Source organism: Oxyura jamaicensis, assembly GCF_011077185.1.
Source record: "Oxyura jamaicensis isolate SHBP4307 breed ruddy duck chromosome Z unlocalized genomic scaffold, BPBGC_Ojam_1.0 oxyZ_random_OJ71222, whole genome shotgun sequence".
NCBI lineage: Eukaryota > Metazoa > Chordata > Aves > Anseriformes > Anatidae > Oxyura > Oxyura jamaicensis.
In genome coordinates this window covers 1-17,871 of record NW_023305583.1, presented here as the reverse complement: position 1 = coordinate 17,871, position 17,871 = coordinate 1, and the positions used below count along the sequence as shown (strand labels likewise).

Here is a 17,871-nt window from a genome sequence, read left to right as displayed (position 1 = left end):
TCTGTGCACATGTCGATGGGGAGGTGCAGGGAAGGGGGGATTGCAACCCAAGGGGGTGGCCAGCATCTCAAAGTTTGGGTCTGCTAGATTGACCCGGAGCACTGGAACAGTGCAGGGTGGCCCCAAGGAGTGTAGAGCTGGTGGGCAGGGGTGCCACAGATCCCACTGCGGGCTGTGTGAGGGGACCACCAGCCCTCCTTGGTGGTGGTGGGGAAGTGCAGTGCGGGTGCTTATACAGCATGGAAACTATTCGAGGCATGTCCAAGAGCAGCACTCAGCTGGCCGGACCCCTTCTGCCAGCCATGTGCAGTCCTTGCAGGTGCTGCCAGGGGCCAGGGAGGATATTGTTGCTTTGGGATTTGGGGGCCGGCCGGGCTCCAGCACAGCTCCTGGCCCCATTCCTGCAGCCAGCTGAAAATATCCCTGGGCAGGGCAGCAGGAGAGGGTGCAGGTGGGTCATCCCCCAGTACACTGACCCCCCAAACCGCTCCCGTTGGGGCTGCGGCCCTCTGCATGCCAGAGGGCCAGGAATGTGGCCTGAGCTCTCCCAGCTGCTGGCGCTGAGCTCAGGCCCTGAAATAGCCCCCTGGGGCTGACCTGTGCAGGTGGCAGCTGCCCCAGCTCGGCTACTTCTCCACCTGCTCCCACGCCATCACTCAACTGGGTTTGGGGGGACCTGGGTGGTGGAAGGGATGCTGCGGGGCAGAGTAGGGACACTTCTTTCCCTGTGATCTGTCCCCTGCACCCTGCATCCCCCCCTCCCCAGAACATAATACCAGCACCCAGGAGGCTGAACTGCCCTGTGAGCATTGCATGTCACAACTCTGCAAGGCCTTGGCTTGTGGGGGGGAGAGGGTGTTGTGGGGCTTGGGGCTGTTCTGGATACCCTCGCAGCACAACAGCATCCCACAGCATCCCAGCTGAGCCTGGGGTCCTGGCACGCCCAGGGTGCTGAGGTGCTGTCCCCCCTCACCCAGGACATTCTCCCATGGTGGCCTGTTTTCAGGGTGGATTTGTGCCTCCCACAGGAATCCCAGCCCTCCCAGCTGTCCCCTGACAATCTGTTCCAGCAGGCACAAGTGGTGCTTGGACCTGGGACACCTCAGTCACAAGGTGCCAGCGGCCCAAATTCATCTGGGCTTGGGAAGCTGCAGCCCGGCTCATCAGGGAGCCCTGGAATGGGACGAGACTGCAGCACAGGTGGCACCCAGGGACATCCCGTTAGCAGGAAAAGCCTTTCCCTAGGAGGGCACTCAGACCCCAGAGGAGGGCACGGAGAGGGGATGTGCACCCCTTGCACCCCCTTGTCCTGGCGGCTACCCTGGAGGATGGCTTCGAGGGCAGGCTCACAGATGGGGTCACCCTGATGGCCCCAGCTGCCTAGGGAACTGTGTTCCTTGGGGGTGGGGGGGGACGGACGGACACAATGACGACACATTTAAAAGCCCCCAGCCCTTTCCTGGCTCCTCACATCATGCACATCACCAGCTTTATCCCGAGCTGAAGCATCTTCTCAAAAGCTATCCATCCTCATCTGGGAACAACGGGAGATGGATCCTCCCCCCTCTCCGGCAGCGGCATGCTGGGAGTTCCTGGCTCTCCTTCTCCAAATATGTACCTAATTCATCAGCATTAATACCACTTGCCAGTGTCCAGCAGCGGTTCTGCTGTTTTGCATGGCTCCTGCAGCCCCTTGGTCCTTGGAGGATGCCTCTCATGTCCTCCCTATGTCCCCCAAAATCCAGGCTGCGCTCTCAGCATTGCCCCCAGAAAGCTGTTTCCTGCACCCCATTTTGGGGAGCCCTGTGCCAGGCTGGATGCAGCCCCAGGGTGATGGGCTGGGGAGCTCACATGCTCCCCTCGCCCTGCCCCAGCCCAGCCCAGCCCCTCATCTCCTGTGGCCTCCCAGGCCCAGAGCCCACCCTGCAGCTGGGAATGTGCCAGAAGCATTTACAAGTGGCATTAAACCACGGGGTATTTTTGGAGGAGCCAGGATCTGAAGGGTTTGCATTTATTTATTTATTTATTTATTTGCCTGTGGAATGTAGTTTATTTAGAGCAGAAGGAGTGGGGCAGCCCGCATGCCCCATGTCCTCCCAAAACACCAGCCTATGGGATGCGTAGGTGCTGGCTGTCCCTGCATGCTGGGGACAATGGCACCTGGGCACGAGGTGGCAGCGATGTCAGGGCAACACTGGGGCACCCACATGGAACCAGGGCCCCTGCCTTGTTGTGATGCAGGAATGGGATGGGGAGGTTGTTGCTCAGTTCCCTTCTCTCCCGAAGGATTTTCCCTGTGTTTTACTGCCAGGTCTCATGTGGATGCCAGGGCAGTGTGGGGGTGTCCTGGGATAGCTGTGCTGGGAAAAGCCTGCCTGGTGCAGGGGGGGCGCTGGGGTTCCCACTGTGGCCACCTTCACAAAGCATCCCTGTGCCCGTTGCTGGCCCTGGGGGTGGCAGGGGGATGGGGACAGGCCTGGGCAAGCAATGGGACTGGTCCTGGGAAACAGTGCCATTATTGGAGCAGGGATCTCCTTAGGATAGAGCAAACCCCTGTGAGTTTAGGGGGTGGGATGTCTGGGAGGGGAAGCTTTGGGGGACCCCCAGGGCATGGAACTGCAGCAAAGGGGCTGCGGTGCTGGTAGCATGGTGTCCTGCAGGGGAGATGGGGGGGCACAGACAACCCAGGGGACCTGGGACACAGCAGCATCACGACAGTCCTTGGGTGTTCCCCACTGCGTTCACAGCCCAAGGAGTGTCCCTGTGGCCCCAGGAAGCAGTGCCTGTAGGGTGTCACAGCCCGTGTGTGTCCCCAGGGTGTCCCCAGCGCTGTCTCCCGGGGGTGTCCTCAGCCCATCGCCACCGGGGCATCCCTCTCCCGGTTCCCCCGCGGGTGCCTGGTGCCGGGGGCCGTGGTGGTGCCTACCGGGTGCCTCCCCCCCATACTCCCCCTTCTCCCGTCCCGCTCGGTGCCGCGGCTGGTGGCGAAGCCTGTCCCTAAAAGGTGCTAGCGGGCGGTGGGGGAGGTACCGGGGAGGCCCCCACCCGCCGCGGCCCCTCCCCGGCTCTTAGGCGGCGCAGCGGGGCGGGGGGCTCAGTGTTGGTGCTGCCGCCACCCCCGGTGCTTCGTGCCCCGCCGCCAAGCACCAATACTGCCACTGCCACCATGGAGGCCATCAAGAAGAAGATGCAGATGCTCAAACTGGACAAGGAGAACGCCATCGACCGAGCTGAGCAGGCAGAAGCTGACAAGAAGCAGGCGGAGGACCGCTGCAAGCAGGTAGGTGGATGACCCACAGAACCCCCCCACCAAAGAAAAAGAAAAAAAAAAAAGTTGATGGGGACCCCTGCCCTAAAGGGGTTTGGCCCCAGGGACCTTGCCCTGCTGTGTGTCTGACCTTGGGAACCACCACCCTGGCGACACCCAGCCCTGGGGACCTTGCCCTGCTGGGTGGCCAGCCCTGGGGACCAGTGTCCCAGCCTGTTGTACCTGACCTCAGCACCTCCAAAACACGCTGGGTCTTGGTGGGACACCCCAGTGCCAATTCCTTTGTCCCTCTGCCAGGGAGACCCCTGGGGACCGTGTGCTCCCACCTCAACCACACAGAGATGGGGACCTTCCCGGTGCCCATGCAGCTGTGTCCTCAAATCAGGACCCCATTGCCCCCTCCAGACTCAGGGGTGCTCTGGCCCCAAGGGACCTGGGGCTTCCCGAGGATGTGTGGCCCTTAAATTGACAAAATGATTGTGTCCACTTGCTCCTGCTGTGCCCTCAGCCTGGGCCACCCTGGGATGAGGGTGACTGTCCCCTTCCAGGTGGGTGCCCCAGGGTGACCAACTGTGCTTCAGGGGTGCCCCCATAATCCATCCCTTCTGCAGCTGGAGGAGGAACAGCAGGGCCTGCAGAAGAAGCTGAAGGGCACGGAGGACGAGGTGGAGAAGTACTCTGAGTCCGTCAAGGAGGCCCAGGAGAAGCTGGAGCAGGCGGAGAAGAAAGCCACAGATGTATGTAGGCAATCCCTTCTCTGTGTGGGTACTGGACCCTGGGGGGGAGCGAAGGAAGAGAGGAGCCTTATATGGCAAGCATTGGTGGGAAAGGGTGGCAGGATCCATCCCTGCCACGCTGACACCGAGCCAGGCAGTGGGTGCCGGGCAGGTCCCACACAGGTGCCTCTGGTACGGGGGCACTGCTCAGTCCCAGCACCCCAAAACTAAGGGGGACAAGCATCCTCGCCATGCATTGCCAATACATGTGTAGGGAAAACTCCACAGTGGTCACTCAAACATGTTAGAAAAGTGAGAAAGAGCAGAGAAACGGGAAAAGCTCTTGCCTGTGGCCAGCTGCTGAGCACTGCTTGCATAGGATGCTTGGAGTTCGTGGGAGGACAGTCCTTTTGGGCTCCAACGTGCTGCCCTGTACCCTGGGAAGGGAAAGGCCAGGAAGAGTTTTATTTAGGGCCATGACTGATGTTTCTCCTGGGAAAAATGGATCCTGGCGGGGAGATGTTAGGAAGGTGTTGAAATTAGCTTGTGCCTGACTGGGATGAAGGGTGGAACAGCTGTGTGTGGCCTCATTGCTGCTCAGGAACAGGGTATAACAACCCGCGGTGCCACACGGGGTATTTGACACCCTATAAATAAATCCTCCTTTTGATAGCCAGTCCTTCTCTGATGAAAACCAACCCTGGAAACTGGAGTAGAAACTAAAGGGGAGCCATCGGGAGTGCAGCCAGCAGGGGCACGGCCAGGCTTTTCAGGACTGAGAACCAAAAATTAAATCCCAGCTGTTTTATGGAGCCAAGTGGGGGAGATGCGTCAAATCTCCAAGGTGGCTGCCAAGGACAGGGAGAGTAGGCAGGGACAAGCAGTAGCAGTGAAGTTCCCAGGGTAGCCTAGAGTCCCTGAGGAGTGACCAGGACCCACCTCCCATGCCACCCCACAGGGACCCTCAGCCTCCATGGGCACAGAAGGTGCCGGCAGCGGAGAAGCAGGCGCAGGGGGAAAGAAGAGACAGCCTGAGAGCCCACCCTAGTGTCCCCAGTCCCACCAGTACCTGCCTCGCATCATTCCTGGTGTTTCCAAAAGGGATAGATGGGGTGGCTGTCCCCAGAGCAGCTCTTGGGGTGAGGAGGGGGTGTCCCCAGCCTGTGTGCCCCCCTGAGCTCTGGGCAGCGAGGTGCCAGAGTCCCACCAGTGCCAGGCTGCATCTTGCAGGAGTTTTGAGAAGTTTGTCCTGAGAAATACTCTGGCGCTGTTTGCTGACCCTTCGGGCCTGCCCAAAGTTAGAAACAAACCCAAGTTGTTAAAACATTGGAAATACTCAGGAAGGGCTCATTTGTCTTGGCAAGAGGCAGGCACACTGGACTGACCAGGGAGGGCTGCGCCACATTCCAGGGTCTGTGCCAGGGTCTGTACCCATCTGATGGGATCCATATGGGATGGGGCGAGCTCGGTGTGGGGCTTGGCAGGACGTGGGGGGGACGCAGGGGTGCTCGGTGGCACCAAGAGAGGTCCACAGTGGCAGGGAAAGGCTGCGGGCTTTGGTGAGGAGAGCAGGTTTCCCCCCTGTCCCGGCAGGTATGGGGGTGGGGAACCTCTGGCCCCTCGAGGGAAGGGTCTGGAGCAGGGTTGCAGTGAAGGAGCCCTGCTGCAGCATCGGGAAGGGCAGGCTGGCTGTGCCATACACGGGGACAGGCTGTGCTGTGTGCAAGACCTGGAAGTCACCGGGTGTCCATGGCGGGGACATGAACGTGCTGACAGTGCTAAGTGCTCCCTGCTCCAGCGAGGAGGAGCAGGACAGAGCCCCAGGTCGGCAGCTCCATGGAGCTGTTGATCCTTCCCAGCAGCTTTACAAGGCCACCGTGGCCCCATCATCTCCTTGTCTCCCAGGAGGGACAGCCCACAGGGACAATGCACAAGTCCGACGCAGCAGCTGGAGCAGGGTTTATTCCCCGCAGCCCCTCCAGCCCCGCATGTCCCCAATGGCCAGCCTGTCTCCAGCCACCTGCTGAGCACAGGAAAACACAGTCTCTGCTATTCCCAGACCATGATCCTGGAGGCTTCACCAAGTTCCCACCCCATTGCTCTCCCAAGCCGAGACTTTGCTCTTATTTGGTGATTCCCCGAGCCGGTGGGAGGGAACGGGGCACTGCTGGTGTGGGAGGGAACAGGGCACTGCTGGGAAGTGACTGCACCCCTGGGTGGGGCCAGAGCAGGAGGCACCCAGCCTGGCCGCCACAGGACCAGGGTGCCTGCCCCCCAGCCTGCCCTCTGCTGCCAGATCCCATTGCTCCTTAGCCAGTGCTGCTCTGTCCAGGGGCATGGGGCTGCAGGCCCGGCCCCCCCCCCCCCCCCCGTGGCATGTCTGGGTACTGCCCTCCCCAGGGTGGCCCCAGACCCCATGGCAGCCAGCGGGAACAGCCCAGGAATTGGCGTCCCTGGAGGCAGGTGTGACGTGAGGTCAGGGCTGCCCAGGAGCTGTCAGAGCTCATTAAGGCAGGATTGAGTGCCACTGTGCTATGCCTTCCTAACACATCAGGGAATCTGCTGTGGCCAAGATGCAGAGCTGGGGGACTGGCCTCTCCCATGGGGCACTGGCCCCAGGGGTCTCTGTGGGGCTGCCGGCCAGGTCCCAGCTTAGAGGAGCACATGCCAAGGGGCTGAGACACTGGGGGGCACAATGTGCCCAGGTACCCAGGGGGATGCCTGCCCTATCCCTCTCATTGACTCACCTGTGGGGCAGAAATTCTCACCCCCCCAGCTTTGCAGCAGGTGTGTGAGGAGGTGTGAGGAGGCTGGGGAGCTCCCATGGGTATGCTGCTCCCCTGTCTGTGGGGGCCCACAGGGCACCCCCCAGACTCCCCGGACCCTTGTCCCTCCAGCAAAATCGACTCGCTGAGCTCCTTTCTGCCTGTCTGCTGGAGCTTGGCGGGGACATGCACTCCTGACTGGGAGGCACTGTGTGCCCTGTTTCAGGAGGGGGCTATGTCCCCTATGCTGGGGGGCACCCTGTACCCTAGCTGGGGTGGGGAGCCATGCACCCTGCCCAGGGGGGCAATGTGCCATGCCCAGAAGGCACCATACATCTTCCCTTGGGAGGGGAGACTTGTCACCTCAGCCTAGGGCGGACATGTGCCCTGCGGGGGGGGGGGGGCGGGGCACGTACCTCCTCTTCAGGGTGGGGGCTGCACACCCAGCCTGACGGGGGCCCATGTGCCCCAACTGGGGGCACCACATGCTCTGGCTGGGGAGCGTGGCGGGCCTGGGTCCTGGCAGGCCATGGCAGCAGCAGCAGCAGCAGGAGGAGGAGCAGGAAGGGATGAAGGCAGGGCGGGCTGCAGGAGTGACTGCCGCCTGAGTGCTTCCTGCGCAATCCAGGCAGATATCACAAAGGGCTTGGCAGCACAGACTCTTTGTGCTCCCCGCTGGCCACACGGCCATGGCTGGCATCAGCTCTATCGATGCCATCAAGAAGAAGATCCAGAGCCTACAGCAGGTGGCTGATGAGACGGAGGAGCATGCCGAGCACCTGCAGTGGGAGGCCGATGCTGAGCGGCAGGCTCCTGGGGCTGGGGACCCCTGGGACGCCCCCCGCTGCAAGGGGGGCTGGACAGCTGCCAGCCCCTCAGGGCCAGACACCAGGGAGAGGAGCGCTGTACGGTCCCCTGGGTGTTGGCTGCCCTGGTACGAGCATGGGCAGCCGATCCCCAGCTGCCCCGTGGCATGCCTGGGTGGGATCCGGCACTGGCATCCTCGCTGCCTCTGGGACAGAGAGCTGGGGGGGGGGGGCATGGCGCAGCCGAGCTGCACATCCCACTGCATGAGAGCCCCCCTGGGTGCGGGTATGGGGTGGGGGGCTCTGGGCAGGGTCCCCACTGCCATCAGGCTGCCCAGTGCCATGGGAGGTACCCATGGGCCTTGCCAGGGATGCTCCTGTGACAGGGCTCACTATGGCTTCCCCAGCTGGCAGGGCACAGGGAAGTGGCCAGCTCACTGCCTTGGCTTGGCTGGGGCCAGTAGACTCTGGGAAAGAGTGTGTCGTCGTCGTCGTCGTCGTCCCCCCCCCGAGGCACGGCTCTCCAGCATGTCCCTTGGCAGGGAGAAGCCACCCCATCACACTGCCGTCGGCCAACATTTCCACTCTGTTTGTAGGATGGCATTTCCAGGTTGCATCTTGTTACTGGTGTGGCTTTTTTTGTTGTTGTTGGGCGTTTTTGTGTGTTTTTTTTTTTTGTTTTGTTTTGTTTCTTTTTCCTATGCCTTCCCCGCTCATTTAACATCCTTGCGCTATCGGGGCAGCAGAGCTGAGTGCGGTACCCAGGCTGTTGTCACTGGGACTGTGTGGGGAGGAAACAGCCCCTTCCTGCAGCTGCAAATCGGGTTTCAGGTTACCAGGAGCTGCTGGTGAGCACGTTTCCAAGTGCCCATTTGGGCAGCTCTGACTCACTTTGGGGGGGGGGGGTCAATCCCAGGGAGAAAAGTCCCTGCTGGGGTGAGGCAGAGCATTTGTAGAGGTGCTGGCTGTGCCCACCAGCACCCTATGGGGGACTGTGGTGGCGGGCATGGGGACGTCCCCACCTGGCTCCCCACTCCCTCCACTCTGTGTCCCAGGGGTGCTTCTGCTGCTGGAGCACAGGGCCAGGCCAGGCCTGCTCCAGCCCATGAATAAGCAGGAGGCATGATCCCCTGGGCTGATGTCTGCCCCTTGGTGCTCTCACTGCTGCCCATCCCTTTGCACCCCAGGGTTCTTTTCTTCCCACCCCCCTCCTTCCAGCAGCACCCCCCTGTGGGGAGCAGGGCCAGGAGCTGCTGAGGCAGCGTTTCCCAGTGGTGATGGAGCAGGAGGCCTTAGCAAATAGAAAGAGTGCAGGGTCAGGCATCGAGGGGCTGGCAGGGTGCCAGGGCCACTGCTCCCGGCCTGCCTGGCTCCCGACCTCACACATGGGGAACCTGGGAATACAGAGGAGGGTAGTGGAGGGGGCGGGGGGAGGGAGGGCAGATGGGACACTGTCCCATCAGCCGGAGGTTTCAGCTTGGTCAGGATCCAGCCCGCTGAGGGCAACTTGCTCCATTGCCCCTGGTGCCAGGCTGTAAATCAGCAGGGGGGGGGAGGCACAGAGGCTCCAAGCAGCCACGTGGGGCTCAGCGGTGTGGGGTCAGGGAGGGTGTCCCAGACATTTGGCTCTGCTGCCACCTCTGTAAACAGGAAATCCACAAGTGGCTCCCATCTCCTTTTTGGGAGTGAATCTGCACAGGGAGTGAATCTGCACATTCTTCCTCCTTTACTCACTGCTCTGCAAACCCCAAACACCATCCCTGTGATGGCATGGCCACCCTGGCTATCCGACCCATTGAGCGTCTCTTCCATCTCCAGGGCTGGGGCTGGGGGCATGAGGATGTGGTGCAGGGGCTGCACATGCCAAACTCAGGACAGAGTTTTGTGGCATCAAATGAGGCGCTAGGGATGGGGAAAGCCCCATTGTCCTCATGGAAGGGTGATGGGGTGTGTGCCCCAGCCAGGTGAGCGCTGGTGGGAGCACAACATGGTACAAAGGGGTGTTCTAGCTAGCAAATGCAAAAGCAACTGCTGAAAATGAGTGGGGATGGGCGGTGACAGAGGGGTTTCTGCTCCACAGGCTGAAGCTGAGGTGGCTTCTCTGAACCGCCGCATCCAACTGGTGGAGGAGGAGCTGGACCGGGCCCAGGAGCGCCTGGCCACTGCCCTGCAGAAGCTGGAGGAGGCTGAGAAGGCGGCAGATGAGAGCGAGAGGTGTGATGGGGGGGGGGATGACGACAGCCAGGGTTGTCTCAGGTCATTCTTGATTGCAGGCAGGACCCCTTGTCTTTGCAGAAGGGCTTGGGGAGCCTTAAAATTGATCTGACCTCATGGGGTTTGTGTTAGTTTCCTGCAGACTGCAAAGGACGAGAGGACAACAGAGTCCAACCCCCCCCTGCCCCTCCCATGCTATGGGTGATCTTTGCATACTTTGAAATTTCCAGGCCACCCATAAAATCCTTAAAAATGTGATTGGATGCCTATTCAAATATCAGGCTAAAGCCAGAGAGTGCTTGGAGCTGGTTTCCTGCCCCAGAGATGACTCCTTTGCTCAAGGGCTGAGCAAAGCCCAGGAGGGGACTCCTGTGCCCAGGAACTGAGGTTAGCCCTGGGGAATGAAATGGCCTAATTCAGGAAAGCACTGCGGAGCACATACGGTGCATTGGCCCATCCTCTGATGAAGTGCCTGCTTGTGGCACACACGTTTCCTGGGCAGAAGCCATGCAGGTGAGGGTGCAAGGGTATCATGGTAAGTACCCAGACACATCACCACCTTCCTGACAGTTGTATGAGCAATTGGTAATTTGCAGCTGGCCTCGATTGGCAAAGAGCAGTTTGAGCAGCAGCACCTGAGCAAGAAGAGAAGGGCCAAGTGGGATGTGATTGCTGTGTGTCCCACCTCAGGTGTCCCTGTCTGTGGGCATCACCCCTGAGTGAGGAAAGGCTTTGCTTGCCACTGGATTTTTCCTAACATTTCCTAAAGGTTGCTGGCCTGCAGGCTGCTTTTGCAGAGGTTGTGGCCAGCTCTTCCTGGACTGCACACATCTTCCCCCCCCCCAGGTGATGAGTTGGGGACCTGCCTGGTTGAGAGGCACCATGGCCACATCTCATTACTCTGGGACATGGCCCCAGGGTGGCCTTGGGGCATCTCTGCTACTTTAATTGTGCACAGCAGCATCCCTAGGGTACCACTGGAATGACCCTACTGCACGGGGTGGCCAAGTGGGTGCCAGTATCCCCAGGCAATGTCCCATGTCACTGGAGCTGGAGGATGGCAGTGTCAGAGCATAGGGGGCAGGCAGGAGGTGCAGGTGCCACCTCAGCCCACAGCAATAACATCTTAGAATCACGGAGTCATTTAGGTGGAAAAGACCTTCATGATCACCAGTCCAACCACCAACTGACCTACCAAGTCCCATCATTAAACTTAGTGCCAGGTCCACACGTCTCTTAAATAAATTTAGAGATGGGACTTCCCTGGGCAGCCCGTTCCACTGCTTGACCCCTCTCTCCCTGAAGTAATTCTTCCTAATCTTCTTGCTTTGGCTTTCCTCAGAGGCATGAAGGTCATCGAAAACAGGGCCATGAAGGATGAGGAGAAGATGGAGCTCCAGGAAATGCAGCTGAAGGAGGCCAAGCACATAGCGGAAGAGGCTGACCGCAAATACGAGGAGGTGTATGCCAGCACCCATGTGCCCCCTTCCCCAGCCCTGACCCCCAGTGTCACCTGGGGACACCCCCCTGCAGCTGGGTCTGACGCCTGCCTTTTGATGCCACCAACAGGTCGCCCGCAAGCTGGTCGTCCTTGAGGGAGAGCTGGAACGCTCGGAGGAGAGAGCAGAGGTTGCGGAGAGGTGAGCAGGGTACCTAGTGGGCAACGCATGAGGGTCCCATGCCAGCCCTGCCCCATGTCCATGGAAGCCAGGGGCAGCTGCGTGTCCATGTGGGGACAGGAATGGTCCTTGCCAGCCGTCGGGGTGCTCCCCGGTTGGTGAGCTGGGAGTGGGGGGGGAGGCAGAGGGATGCTGGCCCCCGGTACGTCCCTGACCTGGCCCCCCCCCCCCCCCCCCCGGGGCACCCCTTTTCCACCCCAGCCGAGTGAGACAGCTGGAGGAGGAGCTGCGGACCATGGACCAGACCCTCAAATCCCTCATTGCCTCAGAGGAAGAGGTACTGGGGCAGGGGCATGGGGCTATGTGCGGCAGCCCCCTCTCTCTCTGTCACTGTCTCTCGAGCCACGCAAGCCACCTCTCTCCTCTCTGCACCGCTCTCGGCTGCAGCCCTCACCTTGCCTTTCCTTTATTGCTGTGGGCAGCTGTGGAGCCAGCGTGGGCTGGGCATGCTCCTCTGTGTCCGCTCTCCTCCTCAGAGGGATGTGGGAGCGCGGTGGCAGCAGTGGCAGCAGCGACGCATGTTGACACACAGAGGCACAAGGAAGGGACCTACGCCTGGTGGCTCTGCTCTTCCTCCACCTGTGCTACCTGAGTTTTCTCCTCTCTCAACTTGTTCTCTCTCTTTCTTTCCTCCTTCTCTGTACCCGCTCTTTCTGCTCCCCCTTCCTCCTCCATCATCCCCTCCCCGGCCCCACTCCCCTGCCTGGTGGCTTCTGCTTGGGATATAGTAAATGTGGTGACCTAGAGGAGGAGCTGAAAATTGTCACCAACAACTTGAAGTCCCTGGAGGCCCAGGCTGACAAGGTAGGGGCTGCTGGGGCTGGGCACAGTGCTTGGGGCTGGGGGGGATGGGGCTCCCTTGCTGGGGCGAAGGATGACCAGTGGTGTCCCACAGGGCTCATGGGTGCACCTCTCTGTCCCTGCAGTATTCCACCAAGGAGGACAAGTACGAGGAGGAAATCAAGCTCCTAGGGGAAAAACTGAAGGAGGTAAGGCTCTTGGTTTGGGTCTGTGTGGGTACAGGAAACACTCTGGCAGCAGCAAAATAATCTCTCACCTCCCAAGCTTGGAGGCTAATTCAGGTGCTCGCCACCTTCGAGGAGCCCAGGTGCAGGAGATGCAGATGGGGCAGTTTTGGGGTGTGGGGCAGGATTGGGATGTGAGTTTAGGGATGTCCCCATCACGCTCAGCCTCTTCCTGCTGTGCTCCCACAGGCGGAGACGCGGGCAGAGTTTGCTGAGCGGTCTGTGGCGAAGCTGGAGAAAACCATTGATGACTTAGAAGGTAAAATGGCCCTGCCACCCTGTTCCCCTCTTTCCCAGGGAGAACGGGACAGGACATATCCCGGGGGGGGGGGGGCTTGGCCAGGCTGAGGCTGAAGCACCCCATGGGCAAGCTGAGGCAGGGGTCCCTGTGCAGGGGGTGGGCAGGGACCCCAGAAGGGGGATGCTGTGCGGGTGGAGTGCTGGGGTCCCCGGGTGGGGACTAGGGCTGCCTGTGCCCGGTGCCGTACCTGCATGCTCCTGCCAGCCTCGTCCCCTGCTCACCGCCATTCTCTCTCTCTCTGCCACTTGCCCCATCCCCGCTCCACGACCTGCCCCCCCCCCCCCCACCTCCCCCCACCTGCAGACGAAGTGTATGCACAGAAGATGAAGTACAAAGCCATCAGCGAGGAGCTGGACAATGCACTTAACGACATCACCTCGCTCTGAGCCCCTCCGCTGGGCACCGGCACCCCTCCCCCGCCTGCCTCCCCCCTCCCCAGCTCAGCCGCTTGCCTACCCAGCCCCCCCACCGCTCCTCCTGACTGCCCTGTTCCCTCTCTGTCCTTCCCAGCCCGCGGCTGGCGGTCATAGGAGCCGGCCTGGGGTGTCCCCGCAGTGTCCCTCTTTTGGGGGAAAACAAGGCGTAGGCGCTATGGGGTGTTTGGGGGAAAGGGGAGCAGCCCCCATGCACCTCGGGGTTACAGGTGGCTTGCAGGGGGGACGAAGCTGTGCCCAGGAGCCCTTTGCTCCAGCCTACCCCCACCCCCCCACCCCCCGGCAGCACAAGAACCGGGGATCCCGCATCCCCCCAGCAAAACCTCATTGCTTCTCACCGAGCCTGGGGGGGGGGCACGTCCAGGAGAAGCAGCACCTCCGAGGAGGGGTGGGCTCTGGCCCGGGGGCTGAGGGGGTGTCCGGCACCAGGCAGGCAGCCCCCCACCCCCCCGCCCCCCCCCCCCCCCCCCCCCCTTCCTTTGCACATTGTTTTTCAGTTTGAATTTATTGATTTTTTTTTTTTTTTTTCTGTTCTGTCCCTCTGGGTTACTGAGTTGGTCTCAATAAAGTGTTTTCTCTCTTTGATTTCTCCTTTGTTTTCTTCATGCTGCTCTGGTTCTCTACTCTCATCCTTCATTTCCTGCTGTCTCACATGGGTGCCGGCAGCCGAGGGCAGGAGGTGGCTGAAGGGACCGCATGGCTGCAGCTGAGCCCCTTTGTGCCTCAGCCTGGGGATGTCCTCCACCACCCCCGGCTCGCTCGAGCACAGCTTTCCTTATCTTGTGCCACCTTCCAAGATATTCTCCATCACTCTTTTGGCCTGAATTAATAGGGTTAGACCCGGTCCTGTACATTCCCCATCCACACTCCTGGACATCACAACAACCTCTCACAGCCCTGACCTCTCTCCTCCATCACCCGCTCTTGCCAATGGGGTTGGCCCTACTGTTTGGCAGCAGTTCCTGGCCCTAAATGGGTCCCCAGTCCTCCTCCTCCTCCCTCAGCATCCTACCCTACCCTATGACCCCGTCTCAGAATCGATGTACCCGGGACTGGCTGCCTCCTCCTGCCGTCCCCACTGGTCCCCAGTGTCCACTAGGTGGCCCTGAGGTGCCCAGTGAAGGCTCTTGTGGGCAGCACTGTCTCTTCACTAACTTGCTTTTCTCTCTCTCTTCCCTTTGATGTGCTGACATCTCCGTTTTCTCTAGAGCACTCCCAGCAGGCAGATGAGAAAAAACACATTCTCACTAATGAGCTGCGGGTCATCCTTACTGAACTTAACAACTGAGCTGCAACAACTCCAGCCCCTACCCAGGCTTCCGCCCCCACGATGCCCCCAGCCCCGACTACTCCCTGCCCTGTTTTGGCCAGACTGATTTGGGGCTGGGAGCCCCTGCCCGCTCCCCCCTGGGGTAATCACCCTGCTTGGGGGGACAGGGAGCCCCTGCAGAGCTGTTGTTTTTTTTCTTGAGAGAGGGCTGAGGGGTTTTGCCATGTCCTGGGATGCCCACACGATGGTGGCTGTCCCCTGGCATCAACCTGGCCCCGCTGGAGAGGGACACAGTGGCTTGTGTCACTGCGGCTTGTGTCACTGCCTTCCTCTTCTTGTCCCAGGTGGCCAGCTGCTTCCCCCTCCCTCTGGGCACCCCAAACCATGCAGGGAGGATGCCCTAGCAGTGGGGTCCCTGCAGGGTGCCGGTTGGGCAGAGCCCACATCCTATCCTCATATCTAGCGGGAAGGCAGATGCCATCTGGAAGCCAGCGCCGGAGGAGGCCACCTGGCAGAGCTCGTCCTTGCAGCCTCATTAGCTCTGCTCCTTCTCTGTTGTCCTCTCTGCCCACCTTCCTGGCCTGCTGCCTTACTCCTCTTCACGGAGCACCTGGCTTGTGCTGCAGGCACTGGCTTTCCTCTTTTGCTGGCTGAGGGTTTGTGCCCGTGTCCGTTGCGGCCAGTGGGGACGGCAGGATGGGGAGATGGGGCCACAGTGGCGGCTGGCTGGGGAGCAGTACCCATACCACGGTGGGGCTGGCTAAGGGCAACAGGGTGCAGTGGGAGGATGGAGAAGCTAAACAGCAAGGACTGCCTGACCCCCAGGGGTCGCAGAGGGGCTGGGCTCATCCCTGTTGGTGCTGGGGCTGCTAGACAGGGACGCCCCCCCTCGGACTGATGCCGTACTGAGCTGACCATCTGTGTGCATGGGTCTGGCTGTGCCCAGGTATGCTTGTGCTATGTCTGTGTTCATGGCTGTCTGGGTGTCCCTTGTGTTCACAGAGAGTCTGGCCAGTGCCAAAGAGGAGAATGTGGGCATTCACCAGGTCCTGGACCAGACCTTGTTGGAGCTGAACAACCTCTGAGCTGCCTGGGGAGCCCCTGCCCCTCTTCCCTACCCTACACGTGCACTCCACTGGCATGCTCAGGATGTCATCAGCTGAACTGCATCTTGGCCAAATCCACGCATCCGTTGAGAAGGGAAGCCCTGCAGCCTTACACTGTAGCTTGAGGGGCGTCTTGTCTGTGCACAGCCCAAACAGCTCTGTCCTGTCTTCATGTCCAAATATTAAAGCAGTTTGACAAGAAGGATGGGTGTGCTTGGTCATTGTGGGTGGGTACAGGCACTGGGAGATGCAGGGCCACTCTGCAGGGGCCTTGCTATGGGGCAGATACAGCAGTCACAAGGATGTCCTCCTTGGCCTTGGGATGGGACTGACAGCAATTCCTTAGGATGCACAGGAAACCTCAAGTCTCAAGCTCAGTCCAAACTGAGCATCCTCCTCAAGTGCACAGTGACAGAGAGATGTTACTAGCGTGTCCCCTTCCACCACTGTTATGTTATCTGCCGGGCACTTGGGGAAGTTGCATGGTCTCTGACTTCTCCATTGACTCTGCTCCATGGCCCGCGCTAATGATGCCACCTGAGCACGTGTACAAGTGTGTGACCACACACATGCACATGCTGTTACTTACCAGGGTCTTCTCCAGGTCTAGAGCTGCTCACCCTGCATGCTAGTTGCATTTTCTATTACCAGCTGCCTAAGGGACAGCTGTATAAACTAGCAAATACTAATATGGCAGGCAACCAATTCCCAGAGCGTTCAGGAAATTTCCTCCTGTTCTGTTGTATTTTCTCCAACACAAAGAGAAGAGTGGCAGGATGTGTCTCATCACTGTCACCAAAAGGGTGGATTCTCTGGGGATGTCCAAAGCTGTGATCTAGCCCTGCCCTCTGCTTCGGACCCCTCTGAAGCTTGCGGAGAGCCCTGCTGTCCCACACCACTCAGCAGATATTGCTCTGGCAGCACAGCCTCATGTGGCCAGGAAACATTAATTCACACTGACCCCTCGCTGGGCCAGGCCATCACCCCAGCAAGTGACAGGGAGAGCTTTCCCTATCTGCTTTCCTTTATTTGCTGTGCCCCTCAGCTCAGGAAAGGATGGAGAGAGTGCAGCTCTTTCCTGCCCAGGTGCTTCTGGCCTCCTGCCCTTCCCCTGGCCCCCCAAATCACATTTGGAGCTCTGAAGACCTTTGACTATGCAGCAAAGGGCTCCCCTTGCATGGGCACTCCCTGCTCTGTGCCTCAGTGCTCATTCTCCATTGGGTTGTCACATCCCGGGACATGCTGGAGAAGGATGGTGCTCTCCTGGCTGGCTGAGCTTGCCCAGTGCAAAGGTTGGGGTTTCTCCTCAGCACGTCACTGTGTTGAGCTGATGTTTGGTGAGCACCTCCCTGAAATTGATTTGACTGGCTATAAAAGGAACAAGAGGGCAAAACTCTTGTCTGGAGACTGTCCCCATGAAAAGCACCCTGCCCTGCAAACAATCCTGCCTGGCCTCCCTATCAGGGTGCGTACCCAGTGCCCAGCTTCTGGGCATCACTCATCTTCCTGCCAGGACAAAGAGCCCTTTCGCACCCAGTACTTTTCCCCATTCCAGCCTCCTGGATAGGATTGGCCTGTTTAACCATTTACATCCCTCTGCCATATGCTCCTTCACCTCTGAACTTGCTGTTCCTGTGGAGGCCCTGGTGGTTGTTCCCAGTGATGCTCTGCCCATGGTCACCAGCTGATCCCCAAGGGCCCAGCACTGCTCTGCCTTCCCTTCACCCTCTGCTACCCTTGTTCTACGAGAAAGTGGGGAGCCCCAGGAGGCTGGTGCTGGCCAAGTCTCAGCTGGCAGCCATGTTGCTGCCATGCCTCCCCATGCAACCCTCCTGCTGCGTCTCAGCCTTTGGATGTGCTGACCTGGACCTGATAGCCCAATGATCAGACAATCACAGAATGGCTTGGGTTGGGAGGGACCTTAAAGACCACCTAATTCCAGCCCCCCCCGCCATGGGCAGGGACACCTCCCACCAGACCAGGTTGCCCAAAGCCCCATCCAGCCTGGCCTTGGGCACTGCGAGGGATGGGTGTCCTGGTTTCAGTTAGGACAGTTATTTTTCCTCCTAGTAGCTGGTGGGTGCTGTGTTTTGGATTAGGATGAGATGAGTGCTGATAACATGCTGATGTTTTAATTGCTGCAGAACAATGCTTACACTATGCCAAGGACTTTTCAGCTTCTCGCTCTGTCCTGCCAGCGGGCAGGCTGGGGGTGCAGCAAAAGCTGGGAGGGGACAGAGCCAGGACAGCTGACCCAAACTGGCCAAAGGGGTATTCCATACCATCT

General features: G+C 59.9%; 1 protein-coding gene across 5 annotated transcripts; it reads left to right on the top strand.

Moving 5' to 3' along the window:
* The first annotated feature begins 3,073 nt into the window (after positions 1 to 3,073).
* Positions 3,074 to 15,786, top strand: LOC118158705 (tropomyosin beta chain). 5 transcript variants are annotated; one of them, XM_035313379.1, is made up of 9 exons: positions 3,074 to 3,280; positions 3,880 to 4,005; positions 9,636 to 9,769; positions 11,112 to 11,229; positions 11,339 to 11,409; positions 12,177 to 12,252; positions 12,375 to 12,437; positions 12,663 to 12,732; positions 14,417 to 15,454. In XM_035313379.1, the coding sequence occupies exons 1-9, from the start codon at positions 3,167 to 3,169 to the stop codon at positions 14,494 to 14,496; spliced, it is 852 nt and encodes a 283-aa protein (XP_035169270.1). In that variant the 5' UTR covers positions 3,074 to 3,166; the 3' UTR covers positions 14,497 to 15,454. The 5 variants fall into 5 exon arrangements, with proteins under 5 accessions (XP_035169270.1, XP_035169269.1, XP_035169268.1 ...); XM_035313378.1 differs by lacking the exon at positions 14,417 to 15,454 and adding an exon at positions 13,078 to 13,793; XM_035313377.1 differs by lacking the exons at positions 12,177 to 12,252; positions 14,417 to 15,454 and adding exons at positions 11,650 to 11,725; positions 13,078 to 13,793 and having other exon boundaries at positions 3,075 to 3,280.
* The last annotated feature ends 2,085 nt before the right edge of the window (positions 15,787 to 17,871 follow it).

Coding starts and splice junctions, on each gene's coding strand:
- LOC118158705 (XM_035313376.1), top strand. CDS start 3,167: ATGGAGGCCATCAAGAAGAAGATGCAGATGCTCAAACTGGACAAGGAG. Junction 11,410..12,176: donor AGAGCAGAGGTTGCGGAGAG/GTGAGCAGGGTA, acceptor CTTGGGATATAG/TAAATGTGGTGACCTAGAGG. Junction 12,253..12,374: donor TGGAGGCCCAGGCTGACAAG/GTAGGGGCTGCT, acceptor CTGTCCCTGCAG/TATTCCACCAAGGAGGACAA.